At 40.2% G+C, this 26876-nt stretch overlaps 1 protein-coding gene across 9 annotated transcripts in view; it reads left to right on the plus strand.

The window, feature by feature from the left end:
* The first annotated feature begins 16392 nt into the window (after positions 1–16392).
* CAPS2 (calcyphosine 2) overlaps positions 16393–26876 on the plus strand; it is a 54173-nt gene continuing 43689 nt past the window's right edge. For 5 of the 9 annotated variants that reach the window (XM_043493171.1, XM_043493175.1, XM_043493186.1 and 2 more), the window contains exons 1-6: positions 16393–16523; positions 21661–21770; positions 22738–22784; positions 25063–25108; positions 25204–25329; positions 26344–26376. In XM_043493171.1, the coding sequence (XP_043349106.1) occupies positions 21690–21770; positions 22738–22784; positions 25063–25108; positions 25204–25329; positions 26344–26376 (333 nt within the window). In that variant the 5' untranslated portion in view covers positions 16393–16523; positions 21661–21689. Of the gene's footprint in view, positions 16524–17483; positions 17503–21660; positions 21771–22737; positions 22785–24718; positions 24870–25062; positions 25109–25203; positions 25330–26343; positions 26377–26876 lie in introns of those variants that run through there. The other 4 variants (XM_038399389.2, XM_043493164.1, XM_043493199.1 and 1 more) reach the window with 4 other exon arrangements.

The following is a 26876-nucleotide window of genomic DNA, read 5'->3' on the forward strand; positions in this document are numbered from 1 at the left end:
AATCAATGTTTGAGACTTCAGTAACTCAGCTAGAAGTTGTAGGTCTTTTACGGGAGTGGGTAGATAAGCTTCTGTGGCCTACGATATGCAGGAGATCAGACTAGATCATCATGATGGTCCCTTATGGCCTTAAAATCTACAATCTTATAGGTTCCCCTCCTTAGGAAAATTAAGATAGATGTTGTGCAGTACTAACCTAAATATCTTTTGAAGTATGACAGGAATAGGCCTCTGAAGCAAAGATACCAAATAGGAACCAAAAAATGGGAGAACAATTGTATGTTAAAGGAGCCAGATTAGCAGTTAAAATACCCAAATTGATAGTTTGCCTTTCGTTTCTCACTGTGTAAGACATAGTTGTAATATCTTTATCACAATTCAGCTTCACATTCAAAACCAGTAACCTCTCTAAATTGGCTGCAAAGATCCAGCTGGAGAATAACAGTCTACATTGTGGCAAGTTTTCAAACTTCTGTTGCCATCATTAGGCCTCTAAGTGGTGTGACTTCCAGAAACACTTAACCTCCCCTAAGCCCGTTAAAGTTAATGGTAGTTTCAGGTGGTCGGCACATCTGGAAATACACACTCCTACATAAGTGCCTTAACTGTTAGAAATCAAGTTTTAAAACTTTACAGATGTTGTGTTTTTTACTGCCATAATATATTTCCTGTTACACTGACCTAACAGAAACACAGAATTCTGTACCAGGCTAGTCTCCAAGTTTTGAATCCAGTTGCAATTCAATAGCTGTTTCTTCCAGTCTCTGCTTTTTTCTGGGTACAATATAAGTTTGAGTATTACAATAGGCTTGAAGCTTTGAGGTCTTCCTTATGGGAAACTTCATACTGGATAGCCACAGTGATAATCCTAGCCAGCATACAAGAATCTACACTGTATACATCAACCCTCAAAGTATTATATAATGTAAAACTGGTTCTACTAGATAGACTTTAAATGATTGGCTGTTCTTCCTCTAGCTTTCTGGAATAAGGTGATTACCAGGTGCAATCAGGAATAAATTTGCATGAAGATTATTAAATAGTTGAAGGACCCAGTTTTCCTTCCTTTGTTGTATCTGGGTAATGTGACTTAATGGTAGAAGAAGGATACTTTCCTGATATAGTAATTTCTGTGAAGAAAGACAATCTGCATACATTTTTGTCATGTAAAATAAATATAGTAGGGAAAATACAAAAACACTTCTATGTTAACAAATATACGTTGTGGCATTACACTCCATATTCTTTATGGAAATATGCTTATAATATGGATATGACAACTGATATATTATGCAAGATGGGTCTTGTAAGGATCATTGGAAAGACTGATTTATTGAATGTGATTATCCAATGTGTATGCATGTATCATTTCTGTATCTAATGTTATGAATATGGACTACATTACAGTTACAACTGGGTGTGTATTGGGAAGACACCCACCAGATGACAGGCCATCACATTTGATGGATCATCAGGAAGGAACAACAAGACCATGAAGATACTAATCTCTGTCCCTTCTGGAAGGTGTCTGGGGACCTAACTGTGACACTACTTGGTCAGGTGGTCTTGTCAACTGATAATTATTATCTGGGACTTCTTGTAACTTTGCATTGAAACGGAAGGGGAGTTAAGTTTGGGAAACAAAGGATTCCCGCCTCATCTAAATCTAATTTAAGGGTGGGGAGGAAGGCAAATGGGACTCCTCCTCTCCATGGCCTGTCTGCCCAAGAAGAAAGACTGCTAAAGACACCTGAAGGGAAGGCAAAGGGGGAGTCCAGACTGAGACAGGGATCCAGTCTGAAAAGAAATATAACTGGAACTCTAAACCACAGAGACTTTGCAACCTGCCTAAAATAACACTTAGGGTAAGAAATTACATTTTGTAACCTGTTTCTTAAGTATATTGAGCTTAGCTTCCATATTTTGTTTTGTTTGTTCAGTAATCGGCTTTGTTCTGTCTGTTGCTTATATTCACATCAAATGCACCTTTTTATAGTTGTTTTGCTTACAATATAACCCTGTGCGTACAATTAATAATTGGGAGCAGGGAAAGAGGCTGTGCATACCTTCCTCCACATTGAGGGAGGAGGCAGATTTCATAATATACCTTTGGGTCTGAACCTCAAGGAAAGTGGACACCAGAGTGCTGAGGGCAAGTCCCTTACACAGCCTTCCCAGAACTGATCTCAGTGTCTGTTTTGTTCTGCAGTCGGGTATGGCCTTGCTTGTGTGTGTGCTGGAAGAGGCTTAATAGCTTGGCTCAGCAAGACAATAAAAAGGCTTAACAAGCAGGCTCAGTGTTCTCAGCACATCAGGAGACACCTTAAGGGGTCCAAACCGTCACATACATGTTTGGCAAAGAAATTGTTAAATATTAATATTGTACTATAGACAATACGCAAAAACACCTGGATTTCTTTAAGTCTGATAAAGGTCCATCTAGCATATTTCTAAAAATGGTTGAGCTATAGCAAAAATGTCATTTAAAACAAACTTTCAAGAAATCCAGAATAGAAAAATGCAAAATTATCTTCCATATGGCAATTGCTTCTCAGTTTACTGTTTTCTAATCTATATAATTCCTCAGGACATAACTAGTATAAAGAACTCCATTTGATGTCATGTAATACGAGTATAGTAAACAGGGCAAGAAGCAAATGAACTTGAATAATTATGGATGCCATATGGCAAACTCAGTTTCATTTTAATAAGTACAAGGAAACAAGTAAAATATTCAATCTAATAATGAACAGCTTTCTAAGCAACGCACACTCATCGTTGACAAATGCCGCTTAAAAAGTTAATGTCTAACAATTATGGTGAAAAGCTAAAGTGCTCTAATTCTGTTCCACTTTACTTTTCTGAAAATGTTTTGAGCAGGTTTGGTGAGCATGTGCCAGGAGAAAAAAAAACAGGATTAACACCATAATTACAGTGGTATTTCAGGGCTGCTGTAGTTTGTGTCAGATTATTAGAAATAACCTTTTCTGAAAGTTTATAACTCAGCTATCACTTGCCTTGAACAGAGTTTTGGCATATGAAATCTGTCCAGAACTAACTATCACACTTTTTTTTTTTTTTTTTTAAATTGCAAGATACTCCCTGAAAACCATTGTGGCTTCCATTCTGGACATGGTGCTTCATACATGATTTGCACTTGGGCAAATTCAGGAGAACACAATCAAAACCTATGTGTAGTTTTTGTCAATCTTACTAATGCCTTTGATTTTGTAAATCAAGATGGCCTGTGACAGTCCTCTGCAAGTTTGGTTGTCCCGATAAGTTTGTGAACATTATTAAATCTTTTCAGGCAAGAATGGAGGTTCATGTCCTTGACCAAGGCTGCTTCTCAAGTCCCTTTGTCACCAGTGGAGTAAAACAAGGCTGAGTTTTTGCTCCAACATTATTTAGCATCATGTTTGCAGCTGTTCTAATAGATGCATTCAGAGGTATGGTTTATGCCATTTATATTCAGTACTGTATGGATAGTGGTGTGTTGAATCAACATTGTGTGAGAAGACAAAAGTATTATAAACAATTCATGAATTACTTTTCATTGATGATGATACTTCTTTGACCTATATACTCAGGGACATTCACCTTGACATTGCTTATAGATTGTTTTGCAGGTTAAGCCAAAACATTTTGGTGCATGATCAGCTTAAAGAAGACAGAAGTCATGGTGCATCCTCAATCAGGAAGTGGTGCAATTCTCTAGTTTTGTCCATCCACAATGTACCACTCAAGGTAGTGACAAATTGTGCTATGTAGGCAGTGTCATTTCATGAGATGCATGGTTTGATGCCAACATTACGAAGCACATTGGTGCAGCCAGTGATGTCTTTGGAAAACTTCAGCATCATCTCTGGGACAAATATACTATCGGTCTGCAAACAAACGGATGTTTACTGTGATGTCAACAGCATCATGCTCCTCTACAGCTGCAAATCATGAATTACTTATTAATGCCACCTAAAATTCTTAGACCAGTTCCACTATGATGTCTATAGTGGATAAGGAGAATTAAATGACCATATTTGATTCCAAATACCAAGGTTCTCAAGTGCTGCAGTACCACAGACATTGAATCTTTTACAGTGAAAGTGCAGCTCAGATGGTGTGGTAGTGTGGTCTGTATGTCTGATGATAGAATACTGAAAGCTGTCTTCTACAGAGAATTGCAGGCTGGAACTTGTTTTAGGGACAGACTAAGGAAACATTCCAAAGACTCAAAGCTAACCTCCAGTCTTGCAAAGTTGATGTCAACACCTAGGAGTCTAAGACCATGACAAGATACGATGGCGGCAACTCTGCCATCTCTAACTGAAAGACTTTGAGAGCTCATGGATTGCTGCAATCAAGGAGAGTTGTGCAGGGCACAAAACTAAAAGCAGCGCACACTTATCTGCAATTATTTGTTTTTACCTGAGGCACTTGTGGATAGGGCTGAAATTGGTCTTGGGTCTCATCTCATGACCCACAATAGGGATTGACTAGCTCATCCATTGAACTCAATAGGAAACTCCATCATCATCATTAATTGTGTACTGGCTTCATCCTTATTCACGCTTCTATAACTCAGAAGCTGCTTTAAGTGAAATCAATTGTATTTAATCATATGCAAGTGTGAATGCTTTGAGTCTCTTAAAAAAGCACAAACATTCACATTAAATATCTAAAGACGGATTAAATATGCAAGAGCTAAAGCAAAGAAATAATTTTAGGTACGGTTTATTTTGTCCGGCAAGTTGGCAATATATATGGCGTTAGTCCTTTTTTCTTCTAGAAGAGTGTTGGAAAATATTTTCCACTAAAATTTTAAATTTTTTTTTCTAAAGCCTGATTTTTTTTTTTTTAACACTAAAGTTTCACCAAGCTAAGAGAAGAACATCAGCCACAGCCTCAACAAATGTCTCTAGTTGGGAAATGAGACACCAGGACCTTGGAAATACTAAAGTTAAAAGTGTAGGTCTGATGTAAGACTAGATTACTTCCAGGAATCTATTATGGCAGCGGTTCTCAAACTGGGGTCTGCAAGGGTACTCCAGGGGGTCCGTGAGTCATGTCTGGCTCCAGGGGGTCCATGAGTCATGTCCGGGGCTGCTAGCCCCTCTGATCAACTCCTCTCCCACCCTCCCAGTGCCTCCTGCATGTCACGGAACAGCTGTTCCACTGTGTGCAGGAGGCACTGGAAGGGAAGGGGAGAGCAGGGACGGGGCATGCTTGGGGGAGGAGATGGAAAGAGGCAAGGAAGAGGAGGAGCAGGTAGAGGGCAGGAAGGGGTGGGGCCTTGAGGGGAAAGGGTGGAGTCGGGGCGGTCCTGGGGCCGAGCAGGGGTTGAGCACCCCTTGGGAAAATTAAAGTTGGTTTAGGGGTCCATGAAAAATTTTAAATCAAAATGGGGATTCTAGGGTTGCTAAAGTTTGAAAACTGCTGTATTCTGGCACTTAACAATGGAATCATTCCTGAAGCTCAAGATGCTGGCTACCTGTATTACTAAAGAAATTCTCCAATCTCCACTTTGCTTTTCTAATCTCTATTCTAAATAAGCAAAAGTCACTCCACCTTGAGTTAAACGCTGTGGACCCTGAGCATGCTCAGGGAGAACCCAGGATTTCTAAAATGGTGCCGCGGCAAAGAGCCAAGTATGTGTGGATCAGCAGAATCATAGCTCTGAGGCAAATGACAACAGTGAGCATGTGAAAATAAAAACATGTATTAGAAGGGAGCGACAATGTAGCTTAAAAGGCCAGCTGCCAACAGGCAGTTTCTGAGTATGACCCTGAGTCAGCAAGAGAAAGAGCGTTGAATGATTGGGAGAAGATTGAAAACCAACAAGAGGAGCCAAAGAAAGCTGGTGGAAAGAAGTCAGAAAAGCTGTGCCAGAGAGCTAGAAAGAAGACCAAAGCTGACGAAACTGAACAGCAACAGGGACTAGAGAAAAAATTCTAAAGAATTTATAAAGCAATACCAACAGATTTATAAAGTAAACCTGTTCTTTTAATTATATCATATATCGCGTTAGCGTGTGTGTGTATTTATAAAAATGCATAAAATTCAGCTTTTAATTGCAACAATCTATGTAAACTTTAAAGCAATTTTAGAACTGCTGTCAGCAATTTGTTACAAACTGACAACTTGTAACAAATCCCTTTGCTTAGAATCATTTGAATGATATGCTATTGTAGTTTTGAATGCTCTTTAACTTGCAATAAGGGATTGTGTCTCCAGGGCTTTGGGGTTTTTTGGGGTTTTTTTTTAAAGGCTGTCAAGCTATTAAAAAAATTATTCATACTGTTAATACCTTTTTAAATATTTTTTGATTTCTACATTTTAAAATACATTGAACACATTCAATTACAACACAATACAAAGTGTACAGTGCTCACTTTATATTTTTGATTACAAGTATTTACACTGTAAAAAAAAAAACCCAAAAGAAATAGTATTTTTCCATTCACTTAATACAAGTACTGTAGTGAAATTTTTATCATGAAAGTTGAACTTACAAAGGTAGAATTATGGAAAAAAAACAAACCAATCCCTGCATTCAAAAATAAAACAATGTAAAATTTTAGAGCTTGCAAGTCCACTCCGTCTACTTCTTGTTCAGACAAACAAGCTTGTTTACATTTGCAGGAGATAATGCTGCCCACTTCCTGTTTACAATGCCACTTGAAAGTGAGAACAGGCATTCTCATGGCACTGTTGTAGCTGGCGTCACAAGATATTTACGTGCCAGATGCACTAAAGATTCATATGTCCCTTCAGGCTTCAATCACCATTCCAGGGTACGCACGTCCATGCTGATGACAGGTTCTGCTCGATCACTATAGAAAGCGGTGTGGACCGATGCATGTTCATTTTCGTTATCTGAGTCAGATGCCATCAGCAGAAGGCTGATTTTCTTTTTTGGTGGTTTGGGTTCTGTAGTTTCCACATCACAGGATTGCTCTTCTAAGACTTCTGAAAGCATGCTCCACACCTTGTCCCTCTCAGATTTTGGAAGGCACTTCAGATTCTTAAACCTTGGGTCGAGTGATGTAGCTCTCTTTAGAAATTTCACATTGGTACATTCTTTGCATTTTATCAAATCTGCAGTGAAAGTGTTCTTAAAATGAACAACGTGTGCTGGGTCATCAGAATAGGTAATCATCAAGTGATCTGTTCCCTGGTCTGGCACCCCCAACCCTTAGAAAGTGAAGAGAACTATACCAGGTTACCACAATTCGCAGAAACAAGAAGATACAAATGTGGGTTCCCATTTAGACTGTCCTTTAAAGCAGTGGTTTTCAACCTGTGGTTTGTGGACCCCTTATCAGCAGACTACATCTAAGGGGTCCACAAAAGATTTTTGTTATCATAGAACAGTGGTTTTCAACCTGTGGTCTGTAGACTTGGGTGGGTCCTGTAGACTATGTCTAAGATTTCCAAAGGGGACTGCACCGCCCATTTGAAATATTTTAGGGGTCCATAAATGAAAAAAGGTTGAAAAATCACTGCTTTAACTGGAAGGGCAGATAGATATCTATCTTAAACAAAAAGAAGTGAAATGGGTACTTGTGGACATGTGAACAGGCAAAACAGGTCAAGAACAATCTGAATGGGATCAAAGGCATTGGTCCTATAAGTCATCAACAAATCAGTGAGATCAAAGAGCCAGAACAGCACAAAAAGATGCAACATCAAGGCAACAGGACAAATAGGAGAGCAGAAGAAACAGTCCAGGTCCAGGAAAAACAAGACATTACAATAAATGGATAATAAATCCATGTGATTATAATGATAAAAGAATATAGTTAAATGGAAGCTGGGCTGTATACCATCCAGGATATTTCACTCTATGTGGATACAGTATACTTAGACTTGAAAGAATTTTTTTTGTATAATTTTGACATACTATCAATCTTTATTTTTAAGCATTGTTTTCAATTTTTATCAATTTTCAATTGCACAAAATTATGGGTGATTAATCATTTTGATTTTTAAATATTGAAAAAATGCACGAGTTTCAGGAAATTATGAGGAAAGGTCTCAGTAATTTAATAACAGTAGGTTATGAAATTCAAGAAGTTAAACTTTATAAACTGTTAAAGCTCAAATTGTCAGCATTGCATGTCAAAATATACAGAGTAAAGGTATGTCTACACTGCCCATGTTACAGTGCTGTGATGTGGGCAGTGTAATCACACTGTGGGGGTGGGGGAGAGCTCTCATAGATACTAAGGTCAGAAGGGACCATTCTGATCATCTAGTCCGACCTCCTGCACAATGCAGGCCACAGAATCTCACCCACCCACTCCTATGAAAAATCTCACCTATGTCTGAGCTATTGAAGTCCTCAGATCATGGTTTAAAGACTTCAAGGAGCAGAGAATCCTTCTTCAAGTGACCGTGCTCCATGCTACAGAGGAAGGCGAAAAACCTCCAGGGCCTCTTCCAATCTGCCTTGGAGGAAAATTCCTTCCCAACCCCAAATATGGCAATCGGCTAAACCCTGAGCATATGGGCAAGATTCACCAGCCAGATAGTACAGAAAATTCTTTCCTGGGTAACTCAGATCCCAACCATCTAATATCCCATCTCAGGGGATTAGGCCTATTTACCCTGAATATTTAAAGATCAATTAATTACCAAAATCACATTATCCCATCATACCATCTCCTCCATAAACTTATCGAGTAGAATCTCTTCTGGGGATTTAAAAAAAAAAAAAACCACCCTGACTGAGGGGTGGTAGCTTTATCACCAAGGATAAAGTGCTGTCTATACTGGCGTTTTCAGTACTAAAGTTTTGTTGCTCAGGGTTGTGGTTTTTTCACACCCCTGAACAACTAAAGTGTTAGCACTGAAGTGGCAGTATAGACACAGCCTAAGTATCCTTAAATCAAATTCTAATAAGTTCTCAAGCAGCATTTTTCTTACTTTGCCTATCTGGCAATTTCAATTATTTATGATGGAAATATTTTTTGTCAGTTTGTGTACTGTGAAATCAACATTTATCAACATTTACCAATCAAAAACCTAATCCTTCCAAGTCTAAGTATACTTAATAGGTATAACATTACATTTAATTTATTGTGATTTGTATTATAAACATAAACAAAGTTAATAGCAAGAGACCTAGGTCTCCCCTATTGAGGTAAATTTGATTTTAGAATTATAACAAATATTCCAAAATTTATATTAAATGAAGAAAGGTCACCTATCATGGAAAATTTTAAGAATAAGTGAACTCAGATATGGTATAATAGTCTCATAATTTCCAATGTAATGAAGATGTTTGATAAGATGAGGTAAGGTTTAGTTCTTAAGAATATATACATATTACAAACAAACAAACAAAAACAAAACCCACCAACAGGGAACTAACATGCCCATGGGGGAAGTAAGGAGAGTCTGGGCTCCCACAGCTAGAGGGGATCAAGTGTCAATGGGGGAATGCACAAGGAAGGAGGGAAATAGGGATCAGAGAACAGTATTGACAAATAGAAAATAAATGTATTGCTTGATCTTATCAATGATGAGCAATTAGACAAATGGTATTGTCCTCGGTGCATAATATAAGTTACGGTTGTGAATTGGCAATGCATTAAATGTTGTAGATAAATTCCACTTTAGTACCATTTGTAATCTGGGGTCAGTGACATTGCATTCTAGTTGAGGCACATGTTGTTCAAAATAATCTTGCTCTGCATCTGGTTCTATGTAGATTTCTTTTATGGTACTGTTACCAATATTGGAACCTCACACAGCGATATTTAATACATTAACTACAGTCCATTCAGTAGGTTACCAGGAAAGTGGCATCTAACAGTAATGACTGAATCTATCTCAACTACAGGTGTATAACACAGCAACAAAAACACTATAAAAATGCTTATCCCAGATTTTCTAAATGAATCTATGATTCAAAGTGAACCCCAGTATCAGAGATAAGGTCGAAAAGTATCTACCACTTTTTAATGTGCACATTGACCCACTTCCTTTAAATTTAGTAACATTATCAGATCAAAAAGACACACACATGATTCAGATTAGCAATGACATGCACAAGGCAAAGCAAGCCTCAAAAGACCTTATCTGTGATGGGAATCTTAAAATGCTGATTTCCCACACTTGGATAAAAGTTGCATTTAAAGCTTTGCTTGTATTACAAGTATTAGTTTTAGTTGTGTGAATTATGTATTGCCGCTTATGCAGTTTGTTGAGATGGTATAAATCACATATAAATGCCTTCATCACTGCTTCATATATTAATTTGACAAAACAGTTGCCTTGTTAATAACAATTGTCAAAGCAACAAGCAGGGGACCTGTGGACCAATATATATGCTGGGCTAACATATATATAGCACATTATCAATATGTATTATTTATACCCATATATTAATATATATTCAGCACACTATCAATATACCATTATTTATTTCTAGCAGTTATAAGCCAGTTCAGGCCATATGTCTTTTCATAATCCTGTTCTCTTATGCTAAGTATCCCACAACAGTTTTAAAAGCTGAAATTAGCATTGGCATTAGAAAATAGAAAATTTGTCAAAGGATAAATTAATGTTTTGCCCTGGTACAAGCTAGGGAGATACCTTAACAGATCAGTACATGGAATGCTAGAATCCAATCCAAAGCTAAGGAAAGTACAGAACAACAAGATAAGGCCTGGGAGAAACTGAAGGGTTGGATTTTAGTGATATGCAAAAAGTTTTGTAGCTTGTAAAATTATCCTATAAATACTCTTAGCTGAAATGTGTAACTCTGGAAGAATGCCTTCTGTGTAAGTGTATTGAACAATGCTCCATGAGATGGTTTCCTGAACACTGGTATGGTACAGAACCTTTTCCCTTGTACTATAATATTATAGACTTTTAGCAATAAAGGTGATTGTTATTGGTTATTTGGTTTCTTGAGTATATTTCATAATGAACCAAAGTGTGGTCAAACAATTGACTGTACAAATTTACCAACACCAAAAACAGATGTTAAATATCCTTTTATGTTTTAATAGAATGATTATATTAATAAAAATGAATTAAAATATATGGCAAATCAGACTCAGGATGAGGGTACAATAATATAGGTGTTAAAAAAGAAAAGCAATATATGTGGGAGTTTTAAAATTACTGTGTGTATGATGGGAACTCTACCAAAAAAGTCTTATTTAAAGAAGGGGGTGCAAATGAAATGGGGACCTTTTTAACAAAGGGTGTTATACTGGGCCAGAGTAGCCTTGGTACTCAAGGATGAGTTTAATAATATCATGATTGATTATGTTAAGGGAATGAACAATCCAACAAAATAGAGAAGGGTATTCTGCTCACTGAAAGAATATAATCTTAGTATAATCTATTTAGAGTAAATACACCGGGAGAAAAATGTTGATAAATACCGGAATGCTTCTTGGATACAGCTACCATATGTCTCTCCAGGGCAATATAATAGAAGAGGGATGGCAGTACTCTTTGTTAAACACTTCCCTTTTCTTGTTTCAGCACAATTTACAGTTACAGAGGGCAGATATATTTTAGTTCAGGGTTCCTTGAAAGGTAAATTTCTCATCATAGCTAATTATATACTCTCAATCAAGGGCAAACTTCCTTTTTTAAAAGCAGTTTCTAGTTTAGGAAATTTTAGGGAAGGTGATATTACTCCGGGGTGGGGGGAAGTGGCAGGTGTTAATGAGGTGCTTAATCCCCTTTTGAATTCATTGACTGTGCCCAGAGGGCATCCAGGGGTAGCAAGTGCAAATGTGTTGCATCACTTAGAAAATGATGATCTGGCAGATGTCTAGCTGGAGATAAATCTGGATGTCATGGATTATACCTGTTATTCTGCTACTAATAAATCTTATTCCAGTGTTGACATGATTTTCTTTTCTAGGCTAATTTGGTCAAAAAAAGCTGATCTGGGAATCATAACTTGGTCTGATCATGCCCCTGAATATATTATGTTAAAAATTGGGATTCAGTGGAAAAACAAAGTGCCTGGTCGTTGAATAGAGCTTTGCTGTATGACACTATCTTAGAATTCAAGAGCTGGAAGAAAATTTTCAGAAACACATAGAAGAAAATGATAAGGAAGGGATCAATAACTGTTCTCTGGGACACTGGAAAGGCAGTAATGAGGGGATCCTTATAAAGCATCATACCTAATAAGATGAGAGCTCTTGAAGAAGAGTGTTTGGTTAAAGAACTTTCTAATTTGGAAAAAAGAAAAGGAGTACTGGTGGCACCTTAGAGACTAACAAATTTATTAGAGCATAAGCTTTCGTGAGCTACAGCTCACTTCGATGCATCCGATGAAGTGAGCTGTAGCTCACGAAAGCTTATGCTCTAATAAATTTGTTAGTCTCTAAGGTGCCACCAGTACTCCTTTTCTTTTTGCGAATACAGACTAACACGGCTGCTACTCTGAAACCTCTAATTTGGAAGGTAGACATAAATCTCCAGGATCTAAAAGGGTGTATAAGAAAAAAATCAGATAAGAAGGAAGATTAACTTATTACAAACAAGAAAGGCTGAGCAAACACTTAGATATATTAAACAAAAATATTATGAAAAGGGTAATTAAGTTGATAGGTTTTTAGCCAGAAAGTTAAAAAAAAATAGAAACAGGATAAATCTCTCATCTCTCTGAATAGAAATAAAAAGGGAGATTTATTCATTGGCATCAAACAAATCTCTGAAGCATTTGCTAACTTTTTCTATATTTTGTATGCTTTACAACACCCCAATCTTTTATTTATTTTATTTAATTTATTAATTGATATTTTAGAAGTGTGAGACTACCTTACCTTTCAGAGGATGATGTGGCAGCTCTAGATAGGCAAATTGCTGCAGAGGAAATTGAAGGTGTAATTAAGAATTTAAAATCCAGTAAAGCTCCAGGTCCCGATGGGTTTTCTGGGAGTATTATAGAACTCTAAAGCAGGAGTTGGACCTTTTTTTAACTGAATTGTTTAATGCTATATTGCAGGGGAATGAGATTCCAAATTCCTAAAGTGACAACAATTTTTGCCTCTATCTAAAAAAGGAAAAGATCTTAGCAATTGTACATCATGTGGACCTATTTCTTTAATTAATGTGGACGCTAAAATTTATGCTAACATGCTGGCAAACAGATTGAGTGTCAACTTGTCCAAATATGTTCACACTGACCAATCTGGGTTTGTTGCTGGCAAGGATCTATCTGATAATATAAAAAAAAATTCTGAATTTGATATATAATGTTAATTCTAGTAATTCTTCTTGTGTGCTACTTTCTTTGGATGCCAAGAAAGCTTTGAGTGGCTGGAGTGGGAGAACTTCAGACTGATTTTGATAAGGTTTGGTTTTGGAAATCAGTTTTATAGGGGCATATCCGCCCTATATACTCATCCTTGGGAATGTACTTTGGTAATCAAATTCCCTCCTTTTAATTCATCTAGGTGGTATGAGACAGGTTTTCCTGTCATTCCCCCTGTTGTTCACTCTGGCAATAAAGCCATTTGCAATAAATGTGTTTGTGACAGAGTGCTATCGGCAGCACCCTGATCACTGATGTTGCGGCAGCATAAAGAAGACTGCAGGCTCAGCTGTGACCAATAAACACATGATTTTGGGTATCGTGCACCTGTGTGGTAATTACTGGGATAATGATATAATTGGAGGATATAAGTAGAAGGAACAGGAAGCAAGCAGAGGCACCAAAGGTAAGATGTGTTGAGGAGGAAAGCTGTATGGAAAGTGCCTTTCATAAGGTGTGTGTTATGTTCTGTGAATAGATGAGAAGAGGAATAAAAGGTACATGTGATGAAAGGAAAACAGTCCAGCATATTTGCAACCATGAGGTGGCAGAAACAGGCTAGACAGTGCAGCACACTGAGTAGCTGAAAGAATACCCTGAGTCATGTGGGGGCTTGTCTGTCAGTTTAACACACTTGATTGAGAGAAGGTGACTGAAGAGGTAACCGGTGTGAGGACAGAGGGATCTGGACTCAATGAAGGAGATGCAGGGCTGCCTAGTGAGCAACAGACAGAAATACAGAAAACCCAGCAGGCAGAGTGGCAAGTGCTCTTGGGCTGGCTGGCAGGCAGAGCAGGGGAGGATGCTATAGAAGTTTATTAAGAAACAGTCCCAAATAAAGCAACAGCTCCTACAGGGGTTAGTAAATTCCAGTGAGGGAACTGGAAATCTGGTGGCAGGCTTGGAACTATGTAGGATGCCTTGAAGCCTTTTTGGTGATGTTTGAGTGCGTGGCTACCAGTGCCAGAGGGGACAAGGATACTTGGGCATTGTGGCTGTCTCCCTATCTCATGGCCACGCCATTCCCTGGATGAGCATAGATGAGTGGGGGCATGCTAGTAAATAAAGGAAACACTGAATCTGGAACAGAAACTTGTTTCTCTTTTGTTAAATGTGGACAAACTTTGTCAGGGTATAAAACTACTCATTAAAGTGAAATTAAACAGCTACTATTTTTTTTTTCTTTTTAAGTGTAGTCATCACCTCTGCCCCCAATACCAAAAAAAAAAGTGGTCTGCTTGGGTGTGCAAGTTTTTAGCCTTGAGGCTGTAAGCGCTTCAGGACCTGGGTGCTGTTGATGTGTAACTGTGCAGTGCCCCGGCTGTTTGTGGTTGTGACCTATTGTAACCCACATATTCACCACTGTTATGATAAGTTTTGTACAAAGTATGCCTTGTGAGATAGTTTGAAAAGTCAGGCTGTTGCGGATTAATATCCTGTTGAAAGGTATGTATAGCTTCACTGTAGATGAAGTTATGAGAGTTTTGCTACGTGTTTGTGAGTCTGGCGATGCGCCACAGCCCAGCTCCTCAGAGATAACAAAAGAGCGACCAACACCCAGCCAGGTGTTAACTGACCAGCAGGGGAGTACGGCCCGCCGACCGCAATTGCGGGCCCAGGGGCTAATGGGGCACTGCGGGTTGCAGCCCGGGGCATGACCGAGGGGTGGGCTGCTGTTGCCAGCAGGGCCGGGTGGATTTCGCACGGGTGGCTCCCGAGGCCCGGGCTCGAACACGTGGGGCTGTGCAGGGAGTAGGGGCTGAGGGCTCAGGCTGGTTCTTTGGCGTTCACCAGCGCGGGGGCGCTGAGGGACACGGAGCGCGGACGCCGGAGCGCGCAAACCCCAGCCCCGGGCTCCCGGCTGCTTCGGCCCTCGCCGCCGCCCCGCATCTCGAGCCCGGAGGGGCGTGGCCATGGGAGGGGGGAGAGAGACAAACACCTACAAGATCTCTATCATGCATTCCTACAACTACAATACCCACCTGCTGAAGTGAAGAAACAGATTGACAGAGCCAGAAGAGTACCCAGAAGTCACCTACTACAGGACAGGCCCAACAAAGAAAACAACAGAACGCCACTAGCCATCACCTTCAGCCCCCAACTAAAACCTCTCCAACGCATCATCAAGGATCTACAACCTGTCCTGAAGGACGAGCCATCGCTCTCTCAGATCTTGGGAGACAGGCCAGTCCTTGCTTACAGACAGCCCCCCAATCTGAAGCAAATACTCACCAGCAACCACACCCCACCCAACAGAACCACTAACCCAGGAACCTATCCTTGCAACAAAGCCCGTTGCCAACTCTGTCCACATATCTATTCAGGGGATACCATCATAGGGCCTAATCACATCAGCCACACTATCAGAGGCTCGTTCACCTGCGCATCTACCAATGTGATATATGCCATCATGTGCCAGCAATGCCCCTCTGCCATGTACATTGGCCAAACTGGACAGTCTCTATGTAAAAGAATGAATGGACACAAATCAGACGTCAAGAATTAGAACATTCAAAAACCAGTTGGAGAACACTTCAATCTCTCTGGTCACTCGATCACAGACCTAAGAGTGGCTATACTTCAACAAAAAAGCTTCAAAAACAGACTCCAAGGAGAGACTGCTGAATTGGAATTAATTTGCAAACTGGATACAATTAACTTAGGCTTGAATAGAGACTGGGAATGGATGAGTCATTACACAAAGTAAAACTATTTCCCCATGGTATTTCTCCCTCCCACCCCACCCCCCACTGTTCCTCTGATATTCTTGTTAACTGCTGGAATTAGCCTACCTGCTTGTCACCATGAAAGGTTTTCCTCCTTCCCCCCCCTGCTGTTGGTGATGGCTTATCTTAAGTGATCACTCTCCTTACAGTGTGTATGATAAACCCATTGTTTCATGTTCTCTGTGTGTGTATATAAATCTCTCCTCTGTTTTTTCCACCAAATGCATCCGATGAAGTGAGCTGTAGCTCACGAAAGCTTATGCTCTAATAAATGTGTTAGTCTCTAAGGTGCCACAAGTCCTCCTTTTCTTTTTGCGAAGACAGACTAACGCGGCTGCTCCTCTGGAAACAGGGTGGGAGGAGCCTGACTGGGCCGGGCGAAGGAGCGCGGACGCCCCCACGCCGGCGCGCGTCCCCGCCCCTCGAGTGCACGCGCAGCAGAGCCGGCGGGTGCGCGCACAGGGACGCTGCAAGAGTTGGGAAAAGGGGCGGCGGCCGCAGAGGTGAGCGGGTGGCGAGTGCGCGCCTGGGGAGGGGGCGAGGGGCTCCGGGGCCTTCAGGGCCGGGGGCAGCCGCCGGCCCCCCCTAGCCCGAGAGCGGGGGGCGCTCGGCGGCCCGCCGCGTCCGGGCTTGTTTACGGGAAACCTAGGCAACGGGCGGGACAAGGCGCGCCCTCGTGCGCGCGGCGCTGCCCCTTCAGGAGGCCCCGGAGGCCCAATTGCGGGGTCCCCTTTCCCCGGCTGCGGGCATCGCCGGGAGAGACACCCCGCTGCCGAGCCCAGCGGCTGCCGGCGGGCCCGGGCTTAGCCAGGACAGTCCTCACCCCCCCCTTTCCCTGCCCCAAAACTCGGGAGTGGAACACAACACGGGTGTGTGTTGTGTTTCCGTCTGCTGTCTGAGCCGGTAGGGCGCTCTTGCTTCAGGTGTCCGAGCGTTTCTCTGCGGCCACAGGGGTTAGAAACGTATAAAACAAAACCAAAAATGGAGCTGCTCATGTAATTGCTTGGCTGCCGGAGCTTTAAGAAAAAAACACCGCACCCTGAGATTTGTGATGAAACCACACTCGCTGGCAGTCCTGCGAACAGTATGGATCACTGGAGAGGGCTGTCCCATGAAGTCCACAGCCAGAGAGCTTCAATATCCCTTTTATAATGACAGGTTTCAGAGTAGCAGCCGTGTTAGTCTGTATTCGCAAAAAGAAAAGGAGGACTTGTGGCACCTTAGAGACGAACAAATTTATTAGAGCATAAGCTTTCGTGAGCTACATCCGATGAAGTGAGCTGCAGCTCACGAAAGCTTATGCTCTAATAAATTTGTTCGTCTCTAAGGTGCCACAAGTACTCCTTTTCTTTTTGCGAATATCCCTTTTGCACTTCTAACAACCTGTTCCAGAGAGATCTAAACTAAGGGTGAGAGGATTTCAGTCCCTAACCCTATTTATCCTGTTACCTTTCATTTAAGACTACTGACAAAGTGGGCAAGGTAATATCTTTTATTGGACCAGCTTCTGTTCGTGAGGGAGACAAGCTTTGGAGCCACACCAGAGCTTTTCTTCAGGTCTGGGAAAGGTACCCTGAGCATCAAATGCAAGGTGGATCAGATTATGTAGCATAAGTACAGGTTTCAGAGTAGCAGCCGTGTTAGTCTGTATTCGCAAAAAGAAAAGGAGTACTTGTGGCACCTTAGAGACTAACAAATTTATTAGAGCATAAGCTTTCGTGAGCTACAGCTCACTTCATCGGATGCATTTGGTGGAAAAAACAGAGGAGAGATTTATATACACACACACAGAGAACATGAAACAATGGGTTTATCATACACACTGTAAGGAGAGTGATCACTTAAGATAAGCCATCACCAACAGCAGGGGGGGGGGAAAGGAGGAAAACCTTTCATGGTGACAAGCAAGGTAAGCTAATTCCAGCAGTTAACAAGAATATCAGAGGGACAGTGGGGGGTGGGGTGGGAGGGAGAAATACCATGGGGAAATAGTTTTACTTTGTGTAATGACTCATCCATTCCCAGTCTCTATTCAAGCCTAAGTTAATTGTATCCAGTTTGCAAATTAATTCCAATTCAGCAGTCTCTCGTTGGAGTCTGTTTTTGAAGCTTTTTTGTTGAAGTATAGCCACTCTTAGGTCTGTGATCGAGTGACCAGAGAGATTGAAGTGTTCTCCAACTGGTTTTTGAATGTTATAATTCTTGACGTCTGATTTGTGTCCATTCATTCTTTTACGTAGAGACTGTCCAGTTTGGCCAATGTACATGGCAGAGGGGCATTGCTGGCACATGATGGCATATATCACATTGGTAGATGCGCAGGTGAACGAGCCTCTGATCGTGTGGCTGATGTGATTAGGCCCTATGATGGTATCCCCTGAATAGATATGTGGACAGAGTTGGCAACGGGCTTTGTTGCAAGGATAGGTTCCTGGGTTAGTGGTTCTGTTGTGTGGTGTGTGGTTGCTGGTGAGTATTTGCTTCAGATTGGGGGGCTGTCTGTAAGCAAGGACTGGCCTGTCTCCCAAGATCTGAGAGAGCGATGGCTCGTCCTTCAGAATAGGTTGTAGATCCTTGATGATGCGTTGGAGGGGTTTTAGTTGGGGGCTGAAGGTGATGGCTAGTGGCGTTCTGTTGTTTTCTTTGTTGGGCCTGTCCTGTAGTAGGTGACTTCTGGGTACTCTTCTGGCTCTGTCAATCTGTTTCTTCACTTCAGCAGGTGGGTATTGTAGTTGTAGGAATGCATAATAGAGATCTTGTAGGTGTTTGTCTCTGTCTGAGGGGTTGGAGCAAATGCGGTTATATCGTAGCGCTTGGCTGTAGACAATGGATCGAGTGGTATGATCTGGATGAAAGCTAGAGGCATGTAGGTAGGAATAGCGGTCAGTAGGTTTCCGATATAGGGTGGTGTTTATGTGACCATCGCTTATTAGCACCGTAGTGTCCAGGAAGTGGATCTCTTGTGTGGACTGGTCCAGGCTGAGGTTGATGGTGGGATGGAAATTGTTGAAATCGTGGTGGAATTCCTCAAGAGCTTCTTTTCCATGGGTCCAGATGATGAAGATGTCATCAATGTAGCGCAAGTAGAGTAGGGGCATTAGGGGACGAGAGCTGAGGAAGCGTTGTTCTAAGTCAGCCATAAAAATGTTGGCATACTGTGGGGCCATGCGGGTACCCATCGCAGTGCCGCTGATTTGAAGGTATACATTGTCACCAAATGTGAAATAGTTATGGGTCAGGACAAAGTCACAAAGTTCTGCCACCAGGTTAGCCGTGACAGTATCGGGGATACTGTTCCTGACAGCTTGTAGTCCATCTTTGCTGAAGCAAATACTCACCAGCAACCACACACCACATAACAGAACCACTAACCCAGGAATCTATCTTTGCAACAAAGCCCGTTGCTAACTCTGTCCACATATCTATCTATTCAGGGGATACCATCATAGGGCCTAATCACATCAGCCACACTATCAGAGGCTCGTTCACCTGCGCATCTACCAATGTGATATATGCCATCATGTGCCAGCAATGCCCCTCTGCCATGTACATTGGCCAAACTGGACAGTCTCTACGCAAAAGAATGAATGGACACAAATCAGACGTCAAGAATTATAACATTCAAAAACCAGTTGGAGAACACTTCAATCTCTCTGGTCACTCGATCACAGACCTAAGAGTGGCTATACTTCAACAAAAAAGCTTCAAAAACAGACTCCAACGAGAGACTGCTGAATTGGAATTAATTTGAAAACTGGATACAATTAACTTAGGCTTGAATAGAGACTGGGAATGGATGAGTCATTACACAAAGTAAAACTATTTCCCCATGGTATTTCTCCCTCACCCCCCACCCCCCACTGTTCCTCTGATATTCTTGTTAACTGCTGGAATTAGCCTACCTTGCTTGTCACCATGAAAGGTTTTCCTCCTTTCCCCCCCACTGCTGCTGGTGATGGCTTATCTTAAGTGATCACTCTCCTTACAGTGTGTATGATAAACCCATTGTTTCATGTTCTCTGTCTGTGTATATAAATCTCTCCTCTGTTTTTTCCACCAAATGCATCCGATGAAGTGAGCTGTAGCTCACGAAAGCTTATGCTCTAATAAATTTGTTAGTCTCTAAGGTGCCACAAGTACTCCTTTTCTTGTAGCATAAGTAGTTAGCACGTATTCTAAGGGACCACTAATGGACCACTCTTCCTTGAATGGTCCCTTAGAATATGTGCTAACTACTTATGCTAAACAGTTTGTTCTACCTTGTGGTGGTATTTCTGTGATGTGGACGCTTGTCCACAAGGAAGTGGGGATGGTAAACTTGTGAGCTTTCTACTTCCCAAGATTTTTTTTTCCTACTGTAAAAGTTTCTCTTATCTTTTCTGTGTGGTGGTTAAATCGTTGTAAACACATAGTATTTTTATATTGAGTCAAAATATTTAATACTATTTTAAAAATCTGATTACATTAATTTGTGAATCCTGATAATGAATATGCACTAGTTTTTCCCTGTTATGATCATGAAAATCTCCTTACATTTTAAATGAAATGTTTGAGGTTATGTGAAGATAGATGCATTTTCACTTTAAATAACAAATAGGCCCATCACCTCTGCTGGGGAGCAGCGAATGCTTGAAACTATCATCTGTAAGTAACTGAATATGAGGCTAACTTTTACCCCTGCATAATTTAGAACATACATCATGAGGCGTCAGGTTTCTGGGAATCTTGAAATTGGGAGGGAGCCTGCCTGTAGGTGCAGAACTATCCAGGGTAGGAGAGGAGACTTTGCAGAGGGGATGGTGTGTGGCATGAAGGGAGGGTTTGGAGCTATTAGGGATACCATAGCTGGGATCCAGAAGGATTCTTAGGGTATGGCAAAAGTTCTGGTCTGGCTAAAAATATGTAGGATGTAAGTCAGGAATCGGGAGGGTTGACGCATCTAGTACGAATTGGAAATGCTAGAGTTAAGAGGGGACAAACGGGAGCCTGAGGGGAAAAGAAAATCAGTGTTTCCAGGGAGTGAAGTTTGAAGCTAAGACAGAAGCCTGGAACTGCTTCCAGCAAAAGATAACACTGGCAAGGGAAGACTGAAGTCAGGAGTTACTGTGGAGATGGGCATCCAGTGCAACCTTGCCATAGATCATTGATAGGGCCCTACCAAATTCATGGTCCATTTTGATCAATTTCATGGCCAGATGGTTTTAAAATTGGTCAGTTTAACCTTTTCCAGTGTTTACATCTGAGATTTCACAGTGTTGGAAGGGACCTCAGGAAGTCATCTACTCCAACCCCCTGCTCAAAGGAGGACCAATCCCCAATTTTTGCCCCAGATCCCTAAATGGGCCCCCTCAAGGATTGAACTCAAAACCCTGGGTTTAGCAGGCCAATGCTCAAACCACCGAGCTATCCCTCCTCACAGGGCTGGGAAGGGACAGCACTCAGAACTTCCTCTTCACCAGCGCGTCTGGGGAGATGGAGGTGTGTGTGGATCAGACTCACCTCCAGGTACTTTTTGGGTTGGGATCCCCGTGGTCACAAATCATTGAATAAATACTCCCAAGTTGTAATTTAATTATTTTCTACATAAGTACTATTATAAATAAAAATATATGGTTTTCATATAGTCTCTCTTATTTACAGTTTATTGTGAAGTCCATCGTCAAATTTGCATGGATTTGGAGGTTAAAGGAGTTGCTGCATCTCCTAGAGGGCAAGCTGAGCGGTCATCAAGGGGGAAGAAACTTAGTCAGGTATGTTTAATGGAAAGATTAATGTTTCTGTTTTGATTTACAAATGTGTTTTTTATTTCACAGACCATTTAGTACCATCTTATGTTCAGGATTTTAAAATATTGTAGTTTATGAAACCCTATTAAGATTACTGCAATATAAAAGAAAACAAGTTGAACTTGCAGCGTAATTATTGAAAGTAAATAAATTATTGTCTTGGTGAGTATGAATACAGTCTTGGATAATGGTAACCATTAGTTTGACTGCGACTGACCTGAACATTAATACTTTCTGAAGTATGGACTGTAGATATTTTCTTTTTTGTTTTCATAAATATTGTGCTCTTTAGGTTTATAGATTTAAAAATAGTTAACCGATTATTGATTAGCATTTGCTTTTCTTCAGGCCCACATACTTCCATTTACCTTCCTTCTTGTTGCTAGGTGACCACATTAGGGGGTCCAGGACTTAGACCTGTCAACTATGGCAGACTGCCTTTCTCCTACCTGACAAGATGTCTTTCTCTATTCCACTATCAGATGTGTTCTGTAATAGCATCCTCCAGCCAGTACTCTTGTGAGAATGCTGTTTTGTACCCCAATCATTCAGTAGGGGCCTCTGTGGTGTATTGGAGAAAGGAGCATTCCTATTCTTTCCTGATCTCCCCCTGAGTTCAGAATGTAGCCATTATTGTAATACTTCTGCCTTCTGTAACAGAAAACAGTCATAAAACAAGATTCAAATTCTGTTCTCCAAGTCTACAGTGCAGTTAAGCACCTGTGGCTGGCCCATGTCAGCTGACTTGGGCTGTGGGGCTGTACAGTTGCAGTGCAGACATTCAGGCTCTCTGGGAATTTGTGAGGGAGGAATATCCCAGAGCTCAGGCTCCAGCCCAAGACCAAACGTCTATACCAGAATTTTACAACCCTCAAAAAACAGAACTGTGTCTTTAAATCATGACTTAATTATTATGCTGACATTTTTGTAGGGATGGAAACCAAATATACAAGCAACTCATGGCCTTCGTCCAGCTGAGTAAGTCTATTCTTCCTACTTATGAACTGTCTGTTTCATTCTGCATTAAGTAACTTTGGTAAATTTCCTTATTTCATTGTCTTTATGCTGATATAAAAATCAAGGAGTTAGGTGAAATTTATCACCATAGACTTGTTGGCTATGCTTTATACTTGAAGAAGAGTTTAATTGTTTTCTTTAAAATGATACTTTTAAAAGTCACACTTATTTTTTTAAATTTCATAAAGTAGGTTTTTTCTAAATGTACATTGACATAAATTGGAATCTGGTGGCATTATTAGTGATTACTCATTTAATATTTTTGCTTTCTTTCAAATATTTAAAAGTTGGATGGTTGAGCTTTACTTTTTTAGTTACTATCTAAGCTCATGGCAGTTATTTCTAATTGTAAACAAGCTATCTTTTATACTTTTTACCATTATGAAAGGGGATAGGAGAGAAGAATTGCTGTTCCTTAAAGATATTTCATTATAAAGACAGAGTTTTAAAAAGTGATTTGAAATCTGTTTTGTATAGTACTTCCAAAATGGGGGATTCTGAGACCTGGGAATAGGTATATTAATTACCTATTAAGTCATCTATTATCAATGCCATATTTGAGACTGAACTGCCTTATTTTAAATAATCTTTATGGTCATTTTAGCTCTCCGTACCATTCTACCAGGATGTATCAAACATGACCTTGGAATGTCTATGGCTGGATAAAGGGATAGTTCAATCTCTGTGTGTATTCAGTCATTCTCCACTGACTGAATGGGCCTGGAGGGTCAGCATGTCTTCCAGTCCTAGAAGGGACTCTGTAAGAACAGAGTTTGAAAAATGTTGGTAGCAAAGTGAGAGAAAGTATGTACTATTGATGCTCAGACTATACTTGGGTGGTTGCTGTTCGAAGGTTTACAGTGCTTGAAACTGAAATCTGGCATTTTTCACAAGTACTGTTTTTAAGTACACATTCCAAGTCTCGGTATGACTGGTAGTTTTGTAATGTATTGATTTAATAAAGGCTTGAGTAAATTGTCTATCTTTAGCCAACACTCATCTGTTTTGCTAAAATAGAGTTAAATACCAGCAGCCGTACACAGCGGAATTTAGGGTACGTCTAAGCTGCTCACTCTTTACGGTGGCCTGTAGGGTACATACATTGGCATGTCTTGCTAGTATGGGTGTAAATAGCAGTGTATGTGGTGAGGCACTACTTAGTTGAGTAAAGATACCCATGAACCCTTGGAGTATGTACTCTACACAGCTCAGAACATGACCCTCCCCCTCCCACTGTTTTTGACAGTGTAGTGTCTTGCTGCCTCCCTACTGCCAGTCTTTCCCTGCTGCAGGGACCTGTGGGGAAAGGCTCTGGCAGGGTGTGACAGCGGGAGCCTTTCCCCACTGATGCATGTGGCTATGCACCACAGTGTGAATGCAGCTCACTTTTTTCTGTGGCATTTAACTATCCATACTCTGAATGCCACCACCAATGGTGTGCAATATAGACATAGCCTTACGGTCTGATCCAGCTCCCACTGAAAGTTAGCAGGCATTGGATTGAACCCAAAGGGCACAATCCAGAAAGATGCTGAATGCATCTTCAATAGTGCTGGGTATCTTCAACTTCAGTTTATTTTAGAGGATGGTAAGGACACTCATTATCTAGTGGGATTAGGGCTAAAATGAAGTAAAAGTACAGAATTGCTTAATGCATTTCAATTGACTCTTTAATTTCTTTAAGCTGAATGAAGAGTCACTATTGGTATTTAATTGCAGTATAGTTGGGTTCCACTGTGCTAATTCCCTTCCAATTAGTTTTGAAGAGCTGCATTCAAAAAGGATTACTTCCCCATTGCCTCTCTTCTGGCTGATTATGGAGAAGAGAGAATTTGCCACAATACTATTGTGGCAGAGGCATAATGAGAAATCCCTGGCTTCTGATCTTGCTGCAGCTGCTCCTAGTGGGGAGTGAAGAGGAGCCAGGATGGCCTTGATAGAACTATTTGAGGCTGGAAGTGAAGATAGGGCCTTCCAGGGGCCCTTCACAGCTGCCAGTGTTCTCTGTAACTGGTGATGAAGAAAGGCTCTGTTGCCACTTCTGAGGTGAAGCGAAGGGGGTTGGTAGGGACTTTTGCCAGGTAGGCCCTCTCCAATTATAGTGAAACTGTTTATAGCGAAGATATTTTTGTGAATGGGAAAAGCACTTCATTATCAGAGTGTTCCCTTTACTACAATTGAAATCATGTATTGAGAATGTATTGAAGCATTACTAAGGCCATTTTTTAACTTCCTGCAGGGTGCCATGCCTTGATTTGGGCAAGCTGGGGTCTTCAGATGAAGAGGTTAGTGTTATCAGAAAAGTTTGCAGGAGTTGGTCAAAACCATTTATTTTGACTATGAAATAAGTACAAATAATCTTGTTCTCTTTGTATTTTAGGATGGAGATTCTTACATACCATACAGTAAGAGGTTTCCTTGCATTGGCCCTCCAGATTCATCTTCAACTGTTAGTTGGGGTACACCATTACAGACTCCTTATGCACAGCATCATCAGACACAACAGGTCAATTTGCCACTACTGATATCTTTAAAAATTCTGTCTTTCATGAGAATTGAAACAAATAAAGCACGTCTAATTTTATTACACAATTTAGTTCTTTCCATTTGTGTGATTAAATTAAAAGATAGGAGAGTATTATTGGTTGAAGTGCTTTCTAATAAGGGTTTTTGTTTTTTTTTTTCTTGGAAGCTCTTCAGAAATTTCAAACTCCATTTCTTCATCACAGTAACTATTTATTGTACACTATTGATTTATACTCTAATTCTTTTAATTTTGCCTACTAACAGTTTGTACACTAGTGGTCGCTATTGTTAGTAACAATTTGTGAAAGCATCTGAAAATTGTGGATTGAGGTAGAATATAACTTTGATTTCTACTTCTAAACAAATCTTAAGAAAATTGTGTAAATCAGAAAATAATAAAATAATTAACCAAAATAAGAAATAGTTCTTAAACATAAGGTATGAAAAATAACTTTTTGTTTACAAATAGAAAATATTTATTTTGTGGAAGAATGAGTTGATTTTGGCCACTCATAGACTATCGTAGCCGAGTGCAATAACTTCATTATTAGTGTTTTTCTTCCTTTCAAAGAGAATTTCAGAGTAATATCTAGTTTGGTTGACAACATAATAGTATATATTTTTAAATAAATCTAAATAGAACATCAGTATTTAATCTTCTCTTTCTGTGCTGAGTAAGAACCTAAAATTATAAAAAAGACCAGCTAAACCCAGTTGTCAGAGAAGGAAAATCAGTTATTCAGTTTTAATATACTGCTTTCTGGAAAATTACAGAGCTGTCCAAATTACTGAAATTAAGAATTCATTTGATAATGACTCTGCTGAACGTTTTTTCAGTTAGTCATTGTTACTTGAGAGTGAGGTGTCCTTTGAATTTTTCTGTTTTGTTTAACTTTGGAAAAATGTATTTGACAAATTTTCTTATGATTCATGCAGCATGGATGGTGTTAATTACTATTTAAAATAACATTTATTTTTCCTTTCTATTAAACAGCTGGCTAGAAAACATTGTTGGAAGAAAATGGAGGTAAAATAACTGGAAAAATACATCCTGACAAAATAATATTAGTAACTGAATAGCAGAGGATTGTGATGTATGATCTGAAAATTAAACAGGTTTTAATTTCTTTGGTATGATAATTAAATGGCTTAGTTGAGAGACTTTTAATCTCCTATTATTTTATATAGTTAGCTTTTGCATTTTGAAACTGTATCGGTTGTGATGATTTTTTGTCATTAGAAGAAGGAAAAGGTTCAGGGGTTGCAAAGGTTAATCTTCTGAGATTGATTTGTGCTCAAGAAGTGGTTTCCCAAAGTTCAAACCAATTCAGGCGCCTGTACAAATCTACAGGATTATTTTCTGTGGTAAGGGTGAGAGGTATATGCCAAATTTTAGTAAATTGCATTATATTTCTGTAGTTAAGGAATGGAAGGCATCCTAACCTCCCTATGTGTGTGTGTTCTGATGGAAAATTGGAAAACATCCTTTGGTAGTTCTTTTAAAAAAAAATAATTTTCTTTAACCCC

This window comes from Dermochelys coriacea, chromosome 1, assembly GCF_009764565.3.
Source record: "Dermochelys coriacea isolate rDerCor1 chromosome 1, rDerCor1.pri.v4, whole genome shotgun sequence".
NCBI lineage: Eukaryota > Metazoa > Chordata > Testudines > Dermochelyidae > Dermochelys > Dermochelys coriacea.